Here is a 24,884-nt window from a genome sequence, read left to right as displayed (position 1 = left end):
GTTAAGCCAACAATAATGCATGGATGGCCTTGAATCTAATAAGAAAACGAGGTGTAATAATTCGTTAGGTTATCTGAAGTGAAATGTCTGATCTGGAAGGAAAACTACCTCACACAGCTCGAGTTACAAATAGCGCGGCTACGCAGTCTTTAAAACAAAAGCAAAACAATGGCCATTACTTTTGGTGCGCACGCACTTTCCAGCAACAAACTCCCGCTGTGTGGAAAAAATGCCTCTAACGGCTTCTCCTTGTGGATAAAGAATGGCCGGGGAAGGGGTGGACAGAATTAAGCTTGCTTAGTCTAGTAAAGAGAAGGACCAGGCAAGACATGATAGCGGTCTTCCAATATTTGAGGGGCTCCACAGGGAGGAAGGGGTCAAGCTATTTTCTAAAGCGCCTGTAGGCCAGACAAGGAATAATGGATGGAAACTGAACAAGGAGAGATTCAACCTGGAAATAAGGAGAAACTTTCTGACAGTGAGAACAATCAACCAATGGAACAGCTTGTCCTCGGAAGTTGTGGGAGCGCCATCCCTTGAGACTTTCAAGAAGAGATTGGACTGCCATTTGTCAGAAATGGTGTAGGGTCTCCTGCTTGGGTGGGGGGTTGGACTAGATGACCTACAAGGTCCCTTCCAACTCTGATTGTTAAATCTGTTAAAGCTTTTATGCTTTCTTCGTGACATTTCTACGATTTTACTAACTACTACATGGTATAATAACCATCCAGCCACAGAAACTATGATGGTTGTCTCAGAGGCAAATTCGTCTCTGAAATGATCTGCTTCTGATCAAAATTGAGTTGATTGTCTAGCAAATGCTGTACATTTTCCTCAGAGTGTCATTTAAGAGATCCCCTGGCTCCTCCTTATCCAGGAGGGACTTGGCCACCTGGAACAGGACTGCTGGATGGTTATCTGCAGCTTGATATTATGAGCCCCAATTTGGAAAATTTTCACTGACAGAAAGGCATTGCCCGATTTCATTGGTAGCAATCCATGTGTCCAGAAATTTTTACTATCTGTGGGAATTAAAAAAAAGAAAAAGCTTATTGATCTATTAGATTCAATAAGTCCTATGGATGATAGCAGGCCCCAGAAGAAAGAGAAACAAACCTAAGTTTTCAGTTAGGCTGGTTTCAAAATGTACCAGAAGTATTTGTAATCCTTCTGAGCCATTGCTAATTGTAAAACATATTTTTGCAAAAGTATGCACTTGTATGGTTACATTTAAAACAGGAAGAATGAAACTTTGGAAATGAGGAACTGTAAGTAAAGTACACAGATGTTCACAGAAAGTGACAGTGAAGTTGTGAAGTGTGTATGTGGTTAGAAGAAAAGTATATAGGATAGGGTTGGAGGTCACTCGGGGCCCTTTGATTTATGGCCAGTCCTTGCAGGACATGCTATATGTCATTGGACCTAATTGCAGTGGCTTATTAATGTAAGTGTATAACTGCTATTATATCTTTTATATCTATTCATTTCTTATGTTCCAAATTATTAGAAACAATAAACCTTGATCTTAAAGTAAGAATTTTTGCTTGCGTTGTTGTCTTTGTTTCCTATTGGTATTTTCTTATGACATGTCCTAGCAACAAACTGCAGTTTTTGTGTTCATCACTGAATTTTACTCAAACCATTTGTTGTTTGAGTAAGATTTTCACAGAAGGATAGTTGTGTAAATATGTAATTTAATTGTTAAATTTCTGTAAAAATGTAAACTGACTTAATTTATTCTTTTTTCTATAGCTAAGTAGTGATTTTATCACTTCCAGTTTGGTGCTGAAGAAAACAGCATCTTCTTATCAATGTCACTTCCTAAAAACTTTTTTGAAAAAAAAAACAAGGAAAAGGAAATAAAATAAAATTTATCCTTAATGAACAGTTTTTTCCAGAAGCACAGTATGCTCAGTAAGGAGGATAAGTACACCTTGCAGGCAGACAAATATAGTCTCTTTAGAATATTTTATTCTCTATTTTTATTCAAGCCTTGATCGACTCATGAAATTTGTTATATTTGCTAATATTCTGTTCATTCTCCCGCTGCTGCTATCAATGCAAAATTCCCACTACCCTACCCTCTTGCATCATACTGAAATGTCAATATTTTGGAATTGTCCAACAGATTCATTAGTGCTGGAAGAAATGTCTATCATAACTATGCTCCCTGGGAGAGGAAAGGTGTTTCTAAGACATGCAGGAGTCTGCATATGAATAATTCTGTGTGTTTACAGGCCTCACCTGTGATTCAACTTCCCTAGCTAAGAACATTACCCATGGATTATATGATAACAATACATACAGAACATTTAAGAAACACATACACACACACACCATGTGATTCACTCAGGGCTGTTTTTTCAGTGATTTCTAAAATACTTTTATATATTCATCCATATTAATAATATAATGATAAAAAGAGATGAATTCATGGCAGATCCCCTTGGACGATTTGAAATTAATTAGACTTTTAAAAACATTTTAAAAATATAACTGAAAAGCTGAAAAAATATTGTCCTTCTCTCAATTTAGAAAATGTATAATCTTTAAATAAGTACTAATTTACAGTGAAATCTCAACTGCTTGGTTTAATTTTTTCAAACTTTCCCCATATATTTGTTCCATATTACTAGATTTAAAAGCAGAGTTTAATTTATTTAAATAGTGATATTTTCCTTAGTTTAAAATTTTTATATTCATTTATTATAATTTGGACCCCTCACCACTTTCAGAATGAAGAAAGAAATATCAGAACATTTAGTAACACTGGCAAAGTAGGGGAGGTGTGAGGTATTTATTTCTCTTTCCCCATTCAGCACCTGAACAATGAAGAGCAAGCATATCGGTAGCTGCTATTCACAAGGAATGAAAGAGAAAATGTTCACAAGTGGGTTAAATGCAGAAAACAGGTACAGTAAAAAAAATGGCAAGAAAGGTATGATGGATAACTGCTAAATAGCAAGACTGCACTGATATAACCGATATAATTTTCTGGAGTTTATTAAAAACTATTTTTTATGTTATGTAACTATTTACCTCTAGATGATGATTAAGAAAAATGCTTGTTTGGACCCTTTGACTGGAAAGTCTTTTTAAAAGGACAGTAAACTTATTATTTAAAAAGCATGTGCTAATACAACTGCAAACAATGTTTCAATGTTTTATGTGACTCACACATCATTTTAAAAATATAAGATTCTTTACTGAATCACACAAAAACACTCAGGTCCCAAAGAAAGCAAACAAAACCTTGTGACTTATATCATTCAAATTACAACTTACCGCAATATTTTAAGACAAATAATGTCTTAATGACAAATAGATATAGCATATATTTAAACAATCTTAAACATCTCTTTCACAGATTTAGTGAAAAACAATTAATTTTTACTAACTTGGTTTGAAGCTCTTCTGCTTTTTAAACTTACTGAAATAAAAATTATTAAAATATCAAACAGTGTGAACAGTGTTGATTACAACAATTGAAATTTCATGTTTCTTAACTTTATGTGGAAATGTGGTGAACAGCTGGTTGGACAATGTATAACTTAAATATTCTATTCATTAGTTTCCTAATGTCATATTCCTCCAAATCAAAAGCACTCCCTCAAATTCTCTGGAGCTGTTTACAAGAGGACCACAGAGGAAAGAAGGAACATATAGAAACAAAATAAAGTAGCATGCTTACAACACGATCCTGAGAATAAATAAGTATGAAAACTATTCACATATAATACCCAACTTGTACAAGCTTTGATAACAATAAAATTTAGCAAACCTTACTTCTGGTAGAGGACTGGCTGGTTTGGTCAGGATTCCTCCCACGTAAACAACATTTGGTAGCGTAGGTCTTGGAAACTCCAGTGCTACATCAGTACATAGCATCCACAGGCTGGATTCATGAACCAATTCATACATGGACCTTGCTGGCTGTACACTATACTTCTGTATTATCCTTTCATATTTTGGCAGAATCAAAAAACTGACTCCAAATCTTGAAACCAGATAAACAATGGTGTTCTTAAATCTTTCTAGGAAGTTCATATGGTCTGTGAGAAGTGAATTAAATTCAGGGACGTATGCTAATGGTGCAGGTGCACCTACTTCTGCTGGATACCAAAGGCCAGTGGAAAAAACAGCATATTTAATTCCTAAAAGATGGGCAATAACAAACCCACACATCTCATTAGGATCTACGAGTAGCAAGTCAAATTTTTCCTTTTTCAGGGCATGCAGGAGCTTCTTGTTGCCCACAACCATGTCACAGTTCTTGGAATAGTGATCCAGAATATCAAACAGCTCTAATGCTGTTTGACTCCCAGAAAAGATTCTTCTCATTTTGGATTGAAGAAATTCATCTGAGGTGGTTGTATTAAAGAGCCCTGGGTATCGTTGTAGTCTGTAATGACTTGATGGAGGGATTTCTCTGCCCTCAGACAAAAGGAGAACAGTCTGGTGGCCATGTTCATACAAAGCTGAAGCCAGGGTCTTGAAAATATATAGATGGCTTTCAAATAAAATTGGCGGCACAATAACTATTTTGGCAGCCTTTGAAATTCCAACAGCACTCCACAGAAGAATGAAAAATGGAATAGAAGACTTCATAGCTGAAATGATAAACAAAAATGTTATTCAACACAACTGAAATGCCATTTAAATATTTACCATTACTTAGTAACAATTGGACATTTTAAGCCAGTCTTTTCCAACCTAGTACTATTCAGTTTTGTTACAATTCCCATAATTCAAGATATTTTATTGGAGATGTATTCCAACATGTCTGGAGGGCATCAGTTTTTGGATTTTTTTTTAAACCATAACAAACTGTCACTGAAATTGATTTTACTGACACTCAAGAGAAAAAAAAAGCTTTAGAATATAGCTTTTTATGGCAAAAAAACCCCTATTGTTTTCCTGGGAACAAAATTATCCCCCTCCAAAAAAAAAAAAAAAACCATACTAGGAGGAGACTAAGCTATATTATATAGAAAAAAAAACAAAGTAGAAAGCATTGAAAGACATAGACGTTTGCCATAAATATATAGTAGCTGTGCTGCCTAATTTTTTCAAATCACATTTCAAGTACAATTTCATCCAGGAAACTTACCAGTTGTTCAATAGCTCACAATATATCTATCTTTAACTAAGATCTGCAGATATTAGTAAGATATGCTATTATGTCATAGGAACCTTCTCCAACTGATATCTTAATATTTAATCATCATTAATGGGTAGATACATTTTTTTCCTAGTCACCTTCTCAGTTGGTCTTATTTCATTCTACAAATCGTAATGATGTATAAAAGCTTCCAAAGTGGTACTCTGTAATACAGTGTGGGGGATAGCATACAAAACACTTCTCTTTCAGTAATTAGAGTACTGACATTTTTTCCCAAACTATACACACAGAGAAATACAGGACAAACTTATGAAACTGTCACACGAACCTGGAAAAAGATGCCACCGTTTTAATTATTCAGAGAAGGAATTCATCTGCACTTCTCCTTTTTGCAAAGCACCTCTTTTGGAAGATTTGCATACTGTAGCTCTTATAAATAATGTACCATGAAGAAGAGATGGGACAGAGTTGTAGACAAACAGAAATTGTTCAGCAACCATTTCAAGTTACAACAGCACTGATCCTATGGTATATACACCTGGTTCTCAGAGTTATCAGCTTTGGAGCACCCCTGTGGTTACACAATCAAAATTCAGGTGCTTGACAGCCTGTCTACATTGAAAGCAACCTGCCATCTCTGTCCTTATGTCACCCTACATTCACTGCCCCAGCTGACTTTTCCATCTTCTTGCTCCTACTGTTGAACAAGCATGATTGGCCTGGAATTTTGTGAACAGCTGTTGGCCACACAAGGCTTTCCAGCAGTTTCCTCCCAAGACCAGAAGACCTTGCATGACCAGCAGCTGGCTCGCAAACTATGGTGTTACTATATGAAATAGCTAAAGATATATTTAAAACAAGTAAATCACCAGCTAATGGAATATGCGGACCCTTATAATCAAACCAACCTCTTACATTTATTTTAGTTCTGATTACAATTCTAATATAAACTTGTTAATATACAACTTTTTAATAAAGATGAATAGAAAATTTAGATGTCAGAATTCTACTCTTGCTACATTCCACAATGTTTTTGTGATACTTTCATTAAAAATATAAAAAATAGATTTCTTGGTTTGTTACTCCATTATCAGAAATTGTACTCCCAGATAATAAAACTTTGGTTTAATTTGCTTTGGTGGCTATTAAATGCTAATAAATATTTTTCATGATTACCCAGTGTAATATAGTGCTGCACACTTCATGCTTTAACAGGATCCTGAAACATATATAAAATGCTGCAGCTCTAAAGAATCCTCTTGGTAATGTAAATGCAATAGCACTTGGGAGGGTAGGGGAATTCAGACCCCAAAGTACAAAAGTCAGGCTATTTTAAACACAGCAAAGAACTACTGCATGAAATATATCTCCCAAACCATTCTCAAGTGTGCAGCATCCCAATCTATTGTAGAGATTTTGTCTTTTATTTTGTGTAACATTTGTAGTAATTATAATCACTGTTTAAACAATAATGATATAGTTTGAAAGATTATAATGAATTGTTAAATTATATATTAGGAATTAGGCAAGAATGAAGATAAATTTGTGTGCTAAATTAAATAAACTCTTTTAAGAAGTTGTTTGTAATGAAAAGAAAGGTATAAGAAACTAATAAGGGCTATCATCTATCATTCTTATTCTAGTATTAAGATTTTGCAAAATGTGGTATGGAATGAAAAATTAAAATACTTAATTGTAATACGAAATAAAAAGATGTACAAGAGAACACTTTGTATAAGATCTATACAATAAAGAATTGAAACAAATCTCGTCTGATGCAGAAATATTAGAATATAAAGGAACTGTTTCAACACTGGAAAATATGTTGATTATAAAACAAGATGACAGTGAAAATAGAAATGACAACTCAAGAGAATGTCCTGAATAATATCTATTACTTGATTTACAAAAGAGGTTAAAGCTTCAACAAAAGGTCTTTAAGATAGGAGGAAAAAAAACCTGAAGATAAAATCCTATGATATCCAAATGAATTAAACATAAAGACTGCTAGTAGCAAAAGGAAGGAATGCAAAGTTGGTTGGTTTGACCAAGGTTAAACAAAGACAAGTTTTTATAAAATTCTGGGAACCTTTATGGAGTTTTTGCTGACACCAGAACTAAAATTTTAATAATTTCTAGATCTGCATATGGATAAGGGCCATATGATTAAGACCAAATGGAAACAAGTTTAGATATCCTGTCTGTTGGCAGCATATACTGTATTTTTCAGCACTAAGAACAGGTAATCCTTATGACCATTTATTCAGCAACCATTCAAAATCATGATGGGTCTGAACAAACTTATGACTCCTGCCTTAAATTCTGACCCTTGTAATCCCCCATGATCAAAATCCAGGCATTTGACACATCCTCGCTCTTATGACAGTGGGACTCTGCAACTCCCACCACCACTGTGAACCTCAGCAAGCTAGACCCACTGATGAATGGGCCTCTTGCCTCTCCCTCCCTCAGCACTCCCAAGAGCCATGGGCCTTATCTCTGCCCCACCACACTCATAAGGGCTTGGCTATCATCAGTATGCAGAAATTTTGCTGGCTGACTTCCTGTCCCTGGCTAGCCTTGGGGAAGACTGCTAAGCCTCACAGGGGCTGGGTGCATACAGTAAACAAACAGCATTACACAAAAAGGGAAATATAAGTGGACCAAGTCATGAGAGACAAGGAGAAGGCCCAGGCTTCTCAGAAGTGTCTGGGGAAAGTAGGAGATCTGTGTGCTAGAGTACTTAGTTAGCTGAGACCTTCCAGCCCATCACAGGTTTTCACATGTTGGTGGGCCTACCTGGTTGAAACCTTCCAAAAGCGGTGGGCCAGAGCAAAAGCCCACGCCTCATGGGAAAGCCAGGGGGAGGGAGGAGATTGATGCCCTGCTGGCCCTAGCGAGCGGAGGCCTTCTGGGTTCAGTGGAGCAGGCAGAACGCCTAGGCGTCTCGGGACTGGCAAGTGGGAGAGACATGCCACATATGCTGATCAACCTTGCCAGCTGAGGCCTCCTCACATGGTGGGCTGGTGGGAATTATGCCACCCAAATCCCCCTCCACCCCTTGAGGCACATCTGTTTAGTCATTTAACAACAGCAACAGAAAGAAATGGGATTGTAGTCATTGAGTGAGGCAGTCACATGACAACAACTACTTACAACCCAGTTCCAGACTTAATTATGGTTGTATATCAAGGACTATCTGTACATTATTTTATATTGGTTATTTTATAACATTATCCTGAGTGACAGTAAACATCACATACCTTTTGTTTCTCTTAGATTTCTCAATTGGCTTTGATACTATCAACCATTTCCACTTCTATTTTATTTATTTTTATTTTTTTATTTATTTGATTTGATTTGTCAATTGCTTACAAGATAATAGGTATAAGTATATACAAAGTTATGAGTACATGAAATGGGTACATATAAGAAAAATAAAAGAAACAACAGGACAGGGACAGTAGGCACGTTGGTGCACTTATGCACGCCCCCTACAGACCTCTTAGGAAAGGGGTGAGGTCAATAGTAGATAGTCTAAGGTTAAAGTTTTTGGGGTTTGGGGAAGAAACCACAGAGTCAGGTAGAGTATTCCAGACATTGACCACTCTGTTGCTGAAGTCGTATTAAACGCAATCAAGTTTGGTGTGGTTAACCTTGAGTTTGTATCTATTGTGTGCTCTTGTGTTGTTGTGGTTGAAGCTGAAGTATTCATTGACAGGCAAGCCATTGATTTTATTTACCATACTTAGATCAGACCGAAGACGGTGTAATTCAAGGTTTTCTAGGTCTAGAATTTCAAGTCAGTTTCAGTATAAGGAGCTGTCACATCTGTGGCTATTTCTATATGGGATGTCACAGAGCTTGGCTCTTTCTCTATAGCTTTTTAACATCTTAATGAGGTCACTGGGACAGATCATCCACTGATCTGAAGAGATGTATAATCAGTATATTAAGAAACATATGCTAACAGGAAATATGAAAAAGAATACTTGGTAAAATGCTAACAGCAAAGGGGCTCAGTTTAGAAAAAAGAACACTGTAAAAATAGTGTGAGAGAAAGATATTGAATAATGTAGATATAGAGAAAGATATAATACCAAAGAATGTACTGAAAAAGGTTAAAGATTAAAAAATAGAGGAAAATTACACTTGGTGTCAGGTAAATAAATAAAATGACACAGAGCCTCCAGTAGAGAGTAATGATAAAAATAAAAGTAATGAATTATTTTGGATGGAACTGAAGTAAGAGAATACTGGAACATTTTTGCAATTTCTATGGGAACAATGATATGTTTTAAGAATTAAAATGATTGCTAACTAAGTTAGTGTTCAAGAAAAAATGGATTACAATAATTATATATTATGGTTATTTGATTTATATTCATTTTGTACAACTCAAATATAAATGTGGGAATTTTGAAAAATAATAAAGTTTTAGGTATACATATAGTGATATCTAAGCAAATGTTAAAATATGATTTCTTTAACATGTGAAGACTGCATCAGTGCTGATAATTGGAATATTGTGATTATCGTTTCATTGAATAAATGGAAAGAAAACAAAGGCCAAAAAAGTGCACTGGAAAATGCATGAAATAATTCAGATTGAAAGTGATATATAAAGTGAAAAGGTAAAGTAAGGAATCTTTAGGGGGTCTGCTGCAATGAATTACTGTTTTAATACCGTTTCTCCAACAATACGGCCTCCCCCAATAGGAAGTCCCAGCATGAAATGAAATTAAGCCCCTCCCCCCAAATTAAGACCTATATTAAAACATGCAAAATGGTGGGGAATGGTGGGGGGGGGGCTTGCCGTTAGGAAGTACTTTTGTTGCATACCCGGATATGGTGCTGCCTGCGTTGACCCCGATACAAAGTGCCCCACCAACGCTGAGGTCAACATCCAAGCTGTCGCCACCCACCTGCCTGAAGATGCAAGGGGGGGGGGAATTAAGTCACCCCCCAAAAGACGGCCTAGCCATTTTTGTGGGGCTCAAAAAAACAACAACACCCGGCCTTATTATATGAGAAACACGGTAGTAGAGAACATACATGACACATACAACACTCTAAGGAAGGGTGTATACTAGAGAATGGGCGTTGGTTGTTACCTGATACGTCCCTTCTCGACGAGCTGCGAGGAGCATCCAGAGAGTGGGAGGTGCTTCAGAGTCCTCTCTCACAGGCTGAGCTTCAATTGAGGAACGCTCTGCCCCCTCATGTGGCTCCATGCAGCGTTCCCCAGTTTTTGCGAGGACGAGAAGGAAAGGCTATGTACTCATCCTAGCGAACTAGTGGATCCTTGGCTGAAACAAGTTCCCCCACCAGACAGAGAAATTAGGGTGGGGCTGGATGCTCCTCGCGGCTCGCCGAGAAGGGGCGTATCAGGTAAAAACCAATGCCCATTTTCCCTCGAGCCACTCGGAGCATCCAGAGAGTGGGACATACTAAAGCTTGGCAGTCCTACGGGAGGGACTCTGTCTGGGCCGGAAGCCCCTCCATGTCACTGATGACCCTCTGTAGGACTCGTTGGCCAAACGAGGCCTCCGCTGATGCATATACGTCTACTTTGTAATGCCTAATGAAGGGAGGCCCAGGTGGCCGCCCGGCATATGTCAGCGATTGGGGCTTCTGTGGCCCAGGCTGCTGAAGTAGCTGTACTCCTAGTGGAATGAGCGGTGATTCTACTGGGTGCGGGGAGGGATTGTGATAGGCAGCATTTGGAGATAGTTGCTCTAATCCAGCGTCTGATGGTTGAGGGGGATACTTTGAGCCCCAATGACCTGGGCTGAAAGGAAAGGAAAAGGGATTCCGACCTTCTCAGGGGTTGGGTACACTTAATGTAGATGCGCAAGGCCCATCTCACATCTAGGGTGTGCCAAAGAATTTCCCTGTCCCTCGAGGGTCTGGGGCAAAAGTTTGGTAGGACCAATTCCTGAGACCTGTGGAAGGTTGAGTTGATCTTGGGCAGGAAGGTGGGGTCGGGACGAAGGACCACCCAGTCGGCGTGGAACACACAGAGGTCCTTCCTAACCGATAAGGCTGTGATTTCTGAAACTCGCCATGCTGATGTAATGACCACCAGAAAAACTACCTTAAATGTTAAAAATTGAAGGGAGGACTCCCTTAAGGGCTCAAATGGGTGCCTTGTGAGCGAAACGAGGACCTTATTGAGGTCCCAGGTAGGGTATCTGTGAACAGTCAGAGGGCACAGGTTGGTGGCACCTCTGAGGAAAGTCCTGACCCGAGGGTGGTGGGAGAGGGAACCGAAGCTGTCGCAAGAGACAACGGTTGACAGGGCTGCGACTTGCCGCCTCAGGGTTTTAGGGGAAATCCCCTTGAGCAGGTCCTCTTGGAGGAATTCCAGAACCTGGACAATAGAGGGAGAGAGGGGGTTAACCTGGGACTTATGACACCACCTCCAGAAGCCATTCCAAGTGGCATCATAAATCCGTGTGGTTGAGGGCTGCCTGGCGGCCAGGATGGTGTCAATTACCTGACTGGAGAATTTCTCTTTCTTTAAACGGTTCCGTTCAACCTCCAGATGGCTAACTGGAGCCACTGAGGATCCGGATGTAGAAGGGGCCCCTGAGAGAGGGAAATCCTTACTGCGGCCCTCAACTAGCAGGGGATCTAAAGCTGGGCCGAACAGTTTGTCTCCCTTAATGGGAACGGTAGCTAGTTTAACTTTATTTTTAACGTCCGCCTGCCAGTGTTTGAGCCAGATCAGGCGGCGGGCCGTGACGTATGAAGTTATAGCTCTAGAGGAAAACTTCACTGATTGGTAGGTGGCATTGGCTGAGAATTCCGCTGCCACCACGAGTTTGGCTATATCCTGATGTGCACATACGTTGGAGGAGGGGACGTGCTGCTTCAACTGGCGAAGCCACCGGATTGAGGACCTGGTGAAAAAGGAGGCGGCTGTGGCCGATCTAATGGCCCAAGCATCGGATAGGTGGGCCCGTTGTAAGGCCAGTTCCGCCTGTTTGTCCTCGGGCTTCAGCGCCTCCAGGGCCTCACTGGGGATGGAGGAGGACGCTAAGCCCACAATGGGCTGATCAACCTCGGGGATGTCTAGAAGACTAGCAAAGTCCGAGTTGAGATTGAAGAATCTCTTGTCCTGGCTGGAAGGCGCAGGGGGGGCCCCGGTGGAAGCCAGTTGCTTCACCACTAGGTCTGAAAAAATGGGTGGGGCCGGGATGACCTCGGCCTCCACCATGGGCTGCTTAAATATGGAGTCCTCTGGGGCTTCCGATGTGGAGGGGGGGTGGAGGGAGACTGGGAAAGTAGGCCAGAAATGTTTTTGGCCTTAAACAGAAGGGATTTGAACATATGTGGCTTGAACAGCCCCACAAGTGGAGGTTGGTCGGGGGAAAGCCCCTCATCCTCCGACATCTCCCCCTCGCTCAGTTCTGCCTCTAAAAGGGGCTCGCTGTAGTGGGAAGATCCCATTCAGGATTCCTCTTCCCTGAGATAGTCAAAGGCCGCTTCCTCCTCCTCCTGGTCCCTTTCCGGAAGAGGGCTATCCCTCTGTAAGAGTACCTGACCGATAGGAGGATCCGATCTTGGAAGGGATCTGATGGACAGAGACTCGTGTTCGGGGGCCCTTGGGGAGAAGCTGGGTCTGGACATTTGTTGCAGCCCCTCTGCAATACCCTGGCAGATAAGCCAGTTCCATCCATGCTTTGATGTGAGCTGGAACCTCCATTGTGGAAGGATCCTCTTGGTGCAGACCAGCGGCCGTAGGCATGAAGGTGGCTTCAGGAGTCCGTCTGGTCAGTGGTCCCGGGGCCTGATGACCCTGAGGGGAGCTGTGCCTGGATCGGGAAGAAAGGTCTGGAGGGGGGAGTTGAGTAGAGGTGGAGAGAATGGAAGGAGGAAGGGCTGGGGGCATCAAAAGTGACTCCTTGGAACGCCTATCGAACTCCTTTTCCAACGCCTTATGGTGCCTTAAGGCATCCCGCTGGGAGGCCTTGGAAGGTTCCTTAGCCTGCCTGCGCAAGTGGTAAGACTTCGATTTAGCCTTCAAAGAAGGGTGTTTAGAGGAATTGTCATCTGCCATTTTAATAAATGAAAATGTATAAATTTCACTAGAGGTGGTTGGCTCGCCTAGAGTTCGGCCTACGACCAAGGCCGGGTGATCTCTGAGCTGGCCCGCACCCCCTTTTGGAATTTAGTATATACTATGATGCCAGGAGGAAATTATTTGAAGATAGCAATAAGATATGAATATACACAAGGTATTGTATTGTATTGTATTGTACTGTATTGTATTGTATTGTATTGTATTGTATTGTATTTATTTAATTTTGATATAAAAGTTTTTTATCTGATATTCCTTATGTTTTGATTATTAATAACAAAATTCTTTTTTTAAAAAACAATAACAAGGTTAAATAAATTGGACTGTACAACTATACTAACAAGGAAAAAGAGACTGGCTTGGGTAAATGTCCGAATTTGCCAAATGAATGCCTGAGGCCTGTATCAGAGAGGCCTAGCAGTAGGCCTCCAGACGAAAACTGGAGGGGGGGGAGACTGCCGAACTTCGCCCCGAGTGAAGCTGCGGGAGGCCAACGAACGTGCTTGACCAGGTTGATCGAAGTAGCACCCAGAAATAGAGCTTGTGACCCTAGGGGTCCGATGGGAGATGAATCAACCGCAGCGGTTAGCAATGGAAACAAAAGAAAATGGCGCCTGACCACGAGGCAGCGCCAAGATGGCGGCCACAAGCTATCGTCGAGGCCTCTCGGGACGGAAGGGAGGGCTCCTCCGGCTAGCTCAGCGTGCCTAGAGGGGCTGTGAGGAAGAAATTAGCCCTTTCCAACGGTCAGCGTTCAGGTGGGGGGAAAACCAGCAGCGCCCTTGGGCACGAAATTAATGAGCCGCTGAGGCGGCGCAGAGGCAGAGACACAAACTGATGGGGGGGCTCACACAAAGCGCTGTGATCCCGCCCGCTTAAGCCCCTAGGGGCAAGGGAAAACCTCCCCCTAGGTCAATACCCTTTGCGCGGGGCTAGGAGGCAAACGCAAACCTGATTTCTTGGTTGGAGTTGGATAAATCAGTAGAAATAGGTAGAAAGCCTGAGTCAGCCAAGGAACCTTTTATGCGAACAGCCTGTCTCTCCGAGGCTGAGAAAAAACTGGGGAACTCTGCATGGAGCCACATGAGGGGGCGGAACATTCCTCAATTGAAGCTCAGTCTGTGAGAGAGGACTCTGAAGTACCTCTCACTCTCTGGATGCTCCGAGCGGCTCGAGGGAGAAAACAAGTAACCTTTCCTAGATATCCTTATCAGCAGAGAAAACAATGGCAAATTGCAAATATACTAAGCAACAATCCAATATCTGAGAAGAGGAACTGCACTAGAACATTATTCAGACAAGCAAAAAAACACACTGCCATATCCCAGAATTCCCAAGAGAAAATAAGCTACCTCTACAACACCTCCCAGCGCAACCACACCAACATATCATCATGAAAATGTGCTTAGTTATAGGAGTTATCACAACCACAGTTAATACAATCTATGAAAAGGATAACTTTCTTATACATTAAGAATATCTCTGAGACAACCCCAGCCTACTACAACCTCTTGGCATTATTGGAGCACAAAAAGCAGTGAAAACTCCCCAAAACATCTTAAGCATACTGAAAGACTCACCAACAGGAAAGAAGGAATCATCCACAATATCCAATATAAGGACTCAAGTTGTTGACTCTTGTCTAGAGCCAGTTTAGTGCTGACCATTGACTAAATTCCTGTGTCTAGGCAATAAATCATCTTAACTGGAACTTAATGTATGGTCCTGATTCTTTGCACCTGACATTGATAAAAGCCTGGCATTTTGTGAAGTGTCAGGTATGATTTTTTCAATGTGATATGCAGTAAAGTACAAAAAAAAAAATCTTGTCAAATGGGATGAAAAATTACATAATCTGGCATTGTGCAAAAAACTGTAGCTTAAAATCAACCAGATCTGCACTGAAGTTAAAGGAAGTTATTAAAATATCTCACAACAACTTCACTTTAGCTAAAGTCATTTGCTGCTTTCAAAAATAACTGAATTTTTTTAAGGAAATGTTACAAAACCAAAAGTTTAATTGTCAGTTTATAGATAATTCTAAAAAAATATTTTATCATTAACATTGCTTCAACCAAGAGAATTATTAGTTGATAGCAGTCTTAAAAATGCAAAAACATAATTAAATTAATTAATTGGAGTGACTATATAAGCATATTTTATTGAGGTGTACAACTATTATCTATTTGAAATGAAGAAAATACATACAGCCCTGCAGCCACATGTAGCTAACTCCCCCTGCCTCTTTTTTCCCCAAACATTGCCATTTTTAATACTATAGTTCAGCAAAAGAGAAAAGTGTGTCAAGATTAGTTGGTGGGACAATTCCTAAATTCTGCCCATCTGCTTTTAATGGTCAGTTTGATATTGATTTGAACAATTCCATTTTTATATAAAATTAGAATGAATGCTGTTTTGAATGAAAGGTTTTTTTAAAAAAAACCAAGACACTATTAATCAAATTGTATAAGACAGTTTTACAAGCCTTTTGTTTTCTAATGTTTTTTGTTTCCTAGAATCAGTGGTATTAAGTCTACCACATTATTTCCTAACTTTCTCTTTGGACTATTTAGAACTTGCAGTATCCTTAACATAAACATTAGTATATTCTCAAAATTTACATCAAAAAATCCAAAAAACCTTTTCTTAAAAAAGTTTCAGCTAGAGAGGATTGGTATCAATAATTTTTATAGCTTTGAGTCCAAGATCTATTTGCAAATAGAGATTGCTGTTCTGCAGAAACCCCTTATTTGCTAATAGATCTTGGACTCAAAAGCTATAGAAAGTAGAGATGATGCAAGGGAAGAGCTGGGCTATGTCACTTTCAAATGTCAAATGGATGGAAAAAAAGTTTAATGTTAGAGAAAGACAGGACAGATTAAGATTAGTCCTAAATTATTTACTGCACGCAAAATACAAGAGTTCCAAAATAATTATTCACACATTATTTCTGGACTGTACAGGATTTGGATTTGGTACAAATTTAGTCAGCTGAATATCTGATAGATCATGTGGACCTAGATTACTTAGAACTGGACTGCAAAGTTAACTATTTGCACACTTCATTGGCCATAAGCTTCCCTGTGGAATATATTTCTATACATGCACACACAGATATACATGCACCTGTGATAATCACATCACTATATATTTTCAATAGAAGTATTAAATTGGAAAAGAGAAAGATGACAATTATTTCTCAAGGAGATAAATGAAAACAATATAAATCGACTGATATTACCTCACATCTTCCCATTTCTTTGTTCAGTTCACTGCGCTCTTTCTGATCACCCTAAATCTTCATCAAGAAGAGTATCCATGGCTATAGATATGCTCTTCTAACTAGTGAACAGCATTACAGGGTCACCTGTTGAGTAATCTTTGCAGCTTCAGTTTGTACTTCTCATGTTACCAGGAGGTTTTAAATTGCTTAGTTGTTACACTATTAAGAGATAATAAAACAGGGCAGAAATCGCAGCACTGTATTTATCTAATTCTCCTGAAACAGTATATTCATTTACTAATGAGCTCTTAATTAGCACTTAGTCTAGTGATTGTGTATCATAGTAAAAAAAGATCCTACGGTTGAAATATTCCCTAAGAAATGTAGCTTCTCAGAGATAGGACCTGCAAAATTATAGAAATTATTTGGCCTACCCCTGTGACACACAATAGTAAATTTATTTTCTCTTAGTCTACTTTCACTTTCCTTCCACTTATCCAGGTTCCTTCAGTTAGCAGGCTATTCCTTTGTGTATATAGTGGAATTTCAGTTAGAATGTGGTAGTTTGAAATCAGAAAAAACATATCTGAAGAGTTCCAGCCAATAGGCTTCTGCTGTTCAATTAGGTCAGAGACAGGGGAGATTATTAGGGCAAATATGTCACCTATGATGCTCAAGAGTCTTTATGATCTCAGGAAAGAATTTCAAATGTAGCTAATGAAATATATTGTTGGGCCATATCTTGCCTTGCCTTCAGGAGTGTCTGCTCCCCTCCAACTGATCAAGTAGGGAGAACTTGCTTCAGGTCCCTTCCATCAAGCAGTAATATCTTTTTGAACCCAGGAATCAGGCAGTGCCTTCTTTGTAGAACAGCATCTCAAAGTTCAGATGACCTCAAATCTTTTGTAAGGAATTGAAGATCTAACTATTCCCCTAAGCATTTGGATCAGCCAATTGGGCAAGCTGTTTTTTTAAAAAATAGGGCTATTGTTTGAATCTTGGACAATGTGGATTTGGATTGTGGGATTGTTGCTGTTTTAATTCTGTATGTTGCCCAGAGTTATTGCTGTAATATGAACAGCTGCTGAAATCATTTAAATAAATAAATAAGTAGGACATTTTGAAATATCAATATCCTTTTGCAAAGTATTGTGTTATGCAACTTTGGTCATTTATGTATGTATGCATATGTAGCGTGTGTGTGTGTGTGTGTGTGTATTTGTACATGTGCCTTTGAGTCGGTGTTGACTCCTGCCAACTTCCTGGACAAGTACCTGCAGTTTTCTTGGCAAGATTTCAAACATGATTTTCCATTGCCTCCTTCCTTGGGCTGAGAATGAACGACTGGCCAAAGTTCACTGCCTAAGGCAGGACTAGAATTAAGACAGTTTCTAGCCTGGCACTTTAACCATTACACCAAACTAGTTCCCCCTAAGTTTGGGTGAGGAAAAAAATAACAATTTAAGAATAATTTATGAATTTATACATTAATCAAGGAATGCCCCAGATTGCTTCTCACTAGGATAAACTAATGCATCTCAACTTTCATAGAGCGACTGGTAGGACCTATCGAAATACCTGGCATCAATGTTATTAGGAAAAAAACCCTCCACTTCTTCAAGAACATATATACATTTACAGGCATTCAGATATTTATTAATAATTTGGGATTAATTTTACAGATCTGACTAAAAGATTAAATTAATTACCTCTTACCATCATTATTTTTTTAAAGTTTTTATTGGTTTTTAAAAACAAACAAAACATAAAAACATCAAGCCATCCTCCATATGCATACATACAGTGTGCCGGTTTTACCATCATTATTTTTGAATCCCAACTGAGATACATGTATCATCAGTTAAGGATCCCCAGGGCACACAAAACAAACACAACTCAGCAATAATCTGACTCAACACAGGGCATGCTCCTACTTTCACATATTGTAATCCAAAATTCAAATTCTACAATTGATCCATACTTTTATTAATTTCAAACCAATGAAAATGTTTTATTAGGAAATGTTCTTCAGAATTATTTATTTAGCAATGGGGAGCAGAACAATATTTCAAAATAAGATAACATTTTGGTGACATTTGTATTTTAGGTTCAGTCTGAAGACAAAAATGTGGACAAAATAAATATAATAAATGATATAGGTGTGCATGTATATATTATACACGTGTGTGTATGTATGTGTGTGTGTGTGTTGTAAAGTTGTAGTGTACTGTGTGTGTGTGTGTGTATATATATATATATATATATATATATATATATATATATATATATATATATACACATACATACATACACACACACATACACACACACACACACACACACACACACACACACACACACATAGATGGTGTTCGGCCTTTGTTCGAGGGTATTTTCCCATGTCATTATAGTTGTGCTTTTAAAGTTGTAGCAACGTTTGGCAGAATCTCATCTGCCATCATCAGACTTCTGTACACAATACAGAAGCCTGATGATGGCAGATGAGATTCTGTCAAAACGTTGCTACAACTTTAAAAGCACAACTATAATGACATGGTACCCGAACAAAGCCGAATACCATACATGTAAGTACCTGTAAAAACTTAAGAAAACACACATATATATATATATATTAGAATTAGTTATTAGAGTTCATCTAGGACTCTAAAAAAAGAAATAAATAGCTAATTTTATATGTATAATTTTAATCCTTGATTAAAATCTTGACAGAAAATCTTAAATTATTTCAAAATCTTGATCAATTCTGATTTTTGACTAGTGAACCTATCTGCACTAGTGATTAAGGTATCAGGTTAGAAACCAGGAAACTGTTAATTATTGTCCTGCCTTGGGCAGGAAAGCTGACCCGGTGACTGGATCGAACAGTCTTTCTCAACCCAACTCACATCACAAGTGTGTTGTTTCAGGAAAAATAGAAAGAGAAAGGAGTATTAGATATGTTTACCACCTTGAGTTATTTATAAAAATAATAAAGGTGGAATTTAAAAAACCCTCTTTAAACAGTCTTCTCTAAATGCTATATCTAGGATACCTGCACCATCCATTATGCCTTCTCCAATCTCTAAATAGAAACTTGGCAGCAAGACAATTCAGAAACTTCCTGAAAGAATCATGCTAAGCAAACTCTTTTTCCCAAGAAATCTTGGGGGGATGGGGTGGGGGGTAATTAAGTATTTCATATCTCAGTGTTTGCATGCTGCTACCTTTCTGGGAAGAAATAGTAATGAACATACACATAGACAATTGAGAGCAGAATCCACAGCATCAACGTGGACTTGAAAAGAATGAATCTATTTAATTGTTTGAGATAGTCATTCTCCTATAATAGGAAGCTCCATTTTTAATACATTGTACAGGCCAATCAAATAACAGTTAAGATTCTGGTAAAACAAACTTGTCTGTGTTTGCTATATTGTGTATGAAAAAGTCAGAAAATGGAGAGCCAAATTCATGGATTTTTAATTTTCATGTTCATTATATTAATAAATGCTCACAATCATTTTTAAATTAAGTTGTATGATAATATGAATTAAGGATTAAAGTGTTTTTTCAATTTATATCATTCTATGTAGAGCAAATATTGCTAGTCATGGATTATGAAATAAAATATAAGCAATATATATTTAATTATTAGAAACAATAGCCAACTTTAGTTTATTCAATAAAGAGTAGTTAAGCAAACATAGCTTAGTGCAAAAATCAACTGCAAAAAACCACAATAAGCTAAATTACGAAAAGCTGTTTCATAAGTCCAACAGACAAATCTTGACATATTTCTCCAAAGAAGAGAAAAAGAGTTATACAGCAAAATTACATATTCCTATCTATCACCTTCATGAAATAGCTGTTCATTATTATAACTTATTCCACAATATATCCATTAATCTGTTTCAGAGGGGAGGGGGATATTTTTAGAATATTGCTTTTGCAAAGTGGAAATAAGAAATAAATTCTGAACTGGCTTGACTTGAGGGCCAAACTGGGCTCTTCCAACTCTATGATTCTGTGATATTAGAAATCAGCATAACAGTATTTTATACATGACTTCAAAAAAATTACAGAGCCAGCCAGCCACTATCAAACCTTCCTCTTAATCACAATCATCACTATCCAAAACAGAGTTACATTGCCATTTGTTCTAAATAAACTGAGTCTATTTAGTTCATTACTGTCATTTGTTAAGAGCAAGCAAAGAAAATATTACTATAACAGAAGAAAAAGGCACATAAACGTAAGAGCATAACTGTATTTTTACCTGCTGAGGCCTGGAGTGTGCTACTAATAATGCAGCAATAACAAAATGGAAGAACTTCCTAATATGAAATGAAATTGGTATAGGGAAGAACCGGGCAGTGGAATCATCTAATTAGACACTGTCAGCAACCTTCAAGCAAAATTATGAGAGAAACTAAAACCTAATCAACTACTTGTGCTGAGGATTTGAGAAGAACAAAGATATAAGTAAGCATATTGTTACTGCAGAGATCAAGGCCTATTAGAAGGCCTTAAATATGAGACCTTCATCTAGAAGGGAGCACCAAGATGCCATATTGAAAGGAGAAAAAAGGGTTCATAAAACCAGACAGGTTTTGTCTCCCTCTGGAGGCGAGGAGGACAGATGGCCCAAATTTTAATTTAAGATAGAAGTGTATGTCTGTACTACAATGCTTTTCAAATTCTTTGTTATATAACACATTTCTCAAAATGCATACACAGTCAAGGGCTTTACAGAAGCCATTTTCAAGCCATTTTCACCAAAGACACACAGACATTTCCACCCACTTTTTGGGGGAGGAAAGTGCATCTTATGGAGTGAAAAATACGATAACTGTTAAGAGCAAAGAACATGTACAATTCATGCAAATGGCACTTGGGACATGTCACAAAGAAGGTATAAGTGTAATCTATAAAAGGAAAACCATAATTAGCAGGATGCTTCTTTTTCTTACATTTTCTATAATTTACAAAAACATATTTGGAAATGGGGTATTTCTGGAAACTTTCACAGGTGAACAATGTGCTATAAAGGTTTAAATTAGTTTGACAGTGGGGTCTATTTGAACTACTACTAGGGTAAATAATGTTTGATTCAAAGCAAAACTGGGAAGATGAGTTGTGACTCCTAGTACCAAAGTCAGAATTAATCTGCCCATTCTGTACTTTGAACAAAATAAATTTGACTGAACATCTCCTAAGTGTGTTTATTAATTAATTTATTTACTTATTTAAACCATGTATGTGGCTGGTATCCTGTTCTTCTGATTCTGGGTGACTGGCAGTGAATTAAAACTGGAAAACAGCAAAACCACCTCAACGTGTTATTTTTTAAAAAACTAAAATGAGTAAAACCATGCAATCCCTAGGCTAGAAGGGGCATCGGTTCTACCTGATATGCCTCTTCTCAGGGAGTTGAAGGGAGAATCCAGGCTGGGCTGCTTAAAGCCTTGTAGATCTGTAGACAGAGTTGAAATCTGAGGACACGCCCCCCGGTAACGGTCCCCAGTTCTGAATGAAGTTAAAGCAAATTCCGCTGTCCATCATCATCTAAAACAGTGGTCCCCAACCTTTTTTGTACCAGGGACCAGTTTCACGCAGAAACACTTTTTCAAGGACCGGGGGGGGGGGGATGACACTTTTTCAAGGAGGGGGGGAGGGGAGGAGTCCGAGTTTGGTGGTTTGCTTGCAGACGTTTCATTACCTGACTAGATAACATCTGATAAAACGTCTGCCAGCAAACCACCAAGTTCAGGGAGCACTAATGCCTCCTCATTGAAACCCTGAGCAACAGATATTCTCTTCTATTGGGACATTTAAAACGGAGGGTTTCAGCTGCAGATTCAGAAACTGGGCCGGTCTGAGGAGCGCCTTCAAAACTGAGGGCTGGGCGGTGGTGGCCCGCGGCTGTCTCCGCGGCTCAGGACAAGTCCCTGCAGGATGGCTGAGAAGCCCCGCCTCTCAGTCCTGCCTCCCTCAGCCTCATCCCTCAGGTGTCTGCCTCCCTCCCTCAGCCTTATCCCTCAGGTGTCTGCCTTGTTCCTCTCTCACTCACTCTCTCGCTCCTCCACCAGCCCAGGAAGAAACTGCTTCAAAGAAGCCGGCAGGGTGGCTTTTCCTGTCGGCGCAACTCCTCCGAAGCGCCTGTTCACCCCCACCCTGCCGCCCACGGTTCAATCCAGTGTTCCGTTCTGCCTGCCTGCCTGCCTTCGTTTCTGGTTGTTTTGCTATGGGCCTCAGGTATGCCGCTACGGCCACCAGGAGCTTGGTAAATGTCCATGGGGCTGATGCCAGGCTGAATGGAAGAGCTCTGTATTGAAAGTGGCAGCTGCCATAGCAAAATCTTAGGAACTAGCAGTGGTCTGGATGGATGGGCACACGGAGGTAGGCTTCCAGCAGTCCTACCGAACCCAAAAAGTCTCCCTTTCAAATTTCCTTGAGGATTGAGTGAAGGGAGTGCATCTTGAATCTTCGGTATATCAGATGCCTGTTGAGTGCTTTCAAGTTGAGGATTGCTCGCCATCCTGCACCCCCTCCCCCGAAGCCTTTGGAATAACAAACAAAATTGAATAAAAACCCCGTCTCCTCTGGTTCCCTGGAACTGGCTGAATGGCATGGATATCCAGCAAATGCTGGATTGCCGATTCCATGCCAGCCCTCTTTGTTGGGTCCCTGGAGACGAGGCAGCATACAAAGGCTTCTGGGAAGGAAGAAAGAAACTCCAGGGAGAGCCCTGATCATAAGGTTGCCAGGATTCAAGCGTCCGTCATGGTCTCTTCCCACTTCTGCCAGAAGAGACCCAGACAGGCCCCTATGGAAAGATGAGTTTGGCGTCACTTGTTGCGTCTAAAAGGTCTACCAGAGCCCCAGAAAGACCTCTTGCCCTTTGACAGCCTCTTGCAACAAAGGCTGGTCTGTCAGCCTGAGAAGAAGATCTCTGGAAGAAGGGCTTATTTTGATGGGGAAAGCTTGCTCCAGCCTCCCCGTCTAAAGGAGAGCCTCCTGAAATAGGGTGGGGCGTGTCCTCAGATTTCAACTCGATCTGCAGAGCTATGAGGCTTGAGACTACCCAGCCTGGGTTCTCCCTTTGGCTCAGTGGAGAATCAGTGAGGTTAATTCAAGCATTTAGACTTGTTGTTAAGTGAGCCCAGTTGCTTGATTTGTGTATTATTTGTTCATTATCTATTGCAAGAGGGAGAATCTATTTGAAATACACAAACCAACCAGCAGGGCTCATCGAACAAGCCTGAGTGCTTGAATCAACCTCACCGATTCTAGTTTAGGGATTGCATGGCTTTACTCACACGCAATGTCTCTAAGAGGGTTGACAAGTAAATTGATCTACATTATCTTTATTTTGAACCAAATTATAACTTTAAAGAATGAGGAGAAATAATGAATTTCTAACGGCTGTAAAGAAGATCAGAAATCACCTTCTTCTCTTTTTTTCTACATGCATGGCTGTTTCTATTTTTTTTTTAAGTTTCATTTCTCTTTCTTTCTTAAAATTCATTCTAAATAATTTCATAGTAATCTTATGTGAAAATCTTTAATCAAAATTATATTTAAAAAGTCTTTCAACCCAGTTACTATTGTCTTGTTCTGTTGCAATACTTCTTTAGAATGTGACTTAGCACCCTGCAATAATTATTTCTCTACTGGTCTGAATATTGTGTGCGTGTGTGTTTGTGTGTGTCTGTAATCTTCAGGTTAGGCTATGAAATTACATGCTAAAAATATTTCAAATGCTAAACATATAACTAATTATCCATTCTGATACATTTTAATATAATAAGTCTTCCCAGCAATCAAAACAGTGACAGGAGAGGAATTGGCAGAAATCACTTACTATATAAACATGCCACATTTTAAAGGTGATTACCATTTTTCAGTGAGCAAGTAGCTCATTAATTTTTACTATGTATGCTTCATATAGCTGGATATGCCAGAGTTGCAAGGGAAAAATAAAAGGCAGCATCTGTCACTAATTTCCTAGAACTACTGTGGAATTATAAAGATCTGGATCCTATCCCAAGAGACCTGCAAATATTTGTAATTATAATATTAATGTGCAGAAGAGATTAATTATGATTATTTTGTAATTATTTAATCTATATTTTCTTTTTATATTTGTTAATTTTAAATAACACTTCTCTAACTCTCTTCCTTTCTCCCCCCCCCCCCAAAAAAAAAAAAAATCCTGCCAGGGAAGAGTGAGAGTTCCTGGGAAGGATAAGTCAATAATACCAGGAATAAACGCCACAAATATATTACAGCCCAAAACATCAATATCAATTCAGGTATCCAGGTGCCCAACTAAAGAAAGCAAGCAGCTATACTGGACAGCAGCAACATAAGGAGATGCTAGAGGCAAATTACTTTAATGATAAGGTCAAAGGGATAATTTCATTATTTCTGTAGAATAGCGATGTCAACAG

The 24,884-nt window shown here is 39.2% G+C and overlaps 1 protein-coding gene across 2 annotated transcripts in view; it reads right to left on the bottom strand.

Annotated features, from left to right (window-relative positions):
• UGT8 (UDP glycosyltransferase 8) overlaps positions 1–24,884 on the bottom strand; it is a 68,922-nt gene that overhangs the window by 27,330 nt on the left and 16,708 nt on the right. For both annotated transcript variants that reach the window (XM_026697817.2, XM_087936002.1), the window contains exon 2: positions 3,787–4,610. In XM_026697817.2, the coding sequence (XP_026553602.1) occupies positions 3,787–4,608 (822 nt within the window). In that variant the 5' untranslated portion in view covers positions 4,609–4,610. The remainder of the gene's footprint in view (positions 1–3,786; positions 4,611–24,884) is intronic.

The sequence above is a fragment of the Pseudonaja textilis genome, chromosome 6, assembly GCF_049901715.1.
Source record: "Pseudonaja textilis isolate UNSWEBS1 chromosome 6, rPseTex1.2, whole genome shotgun sequence".
NCBI lineage: Eukaryota > Metazoa > Chordata > Lepidosauria > Squamata > Elapidae > Pseudonaja > Pseudonaja textilis.
This window is presented reverse-complemented; position numbering and strand designations above follow the sequence as displayed.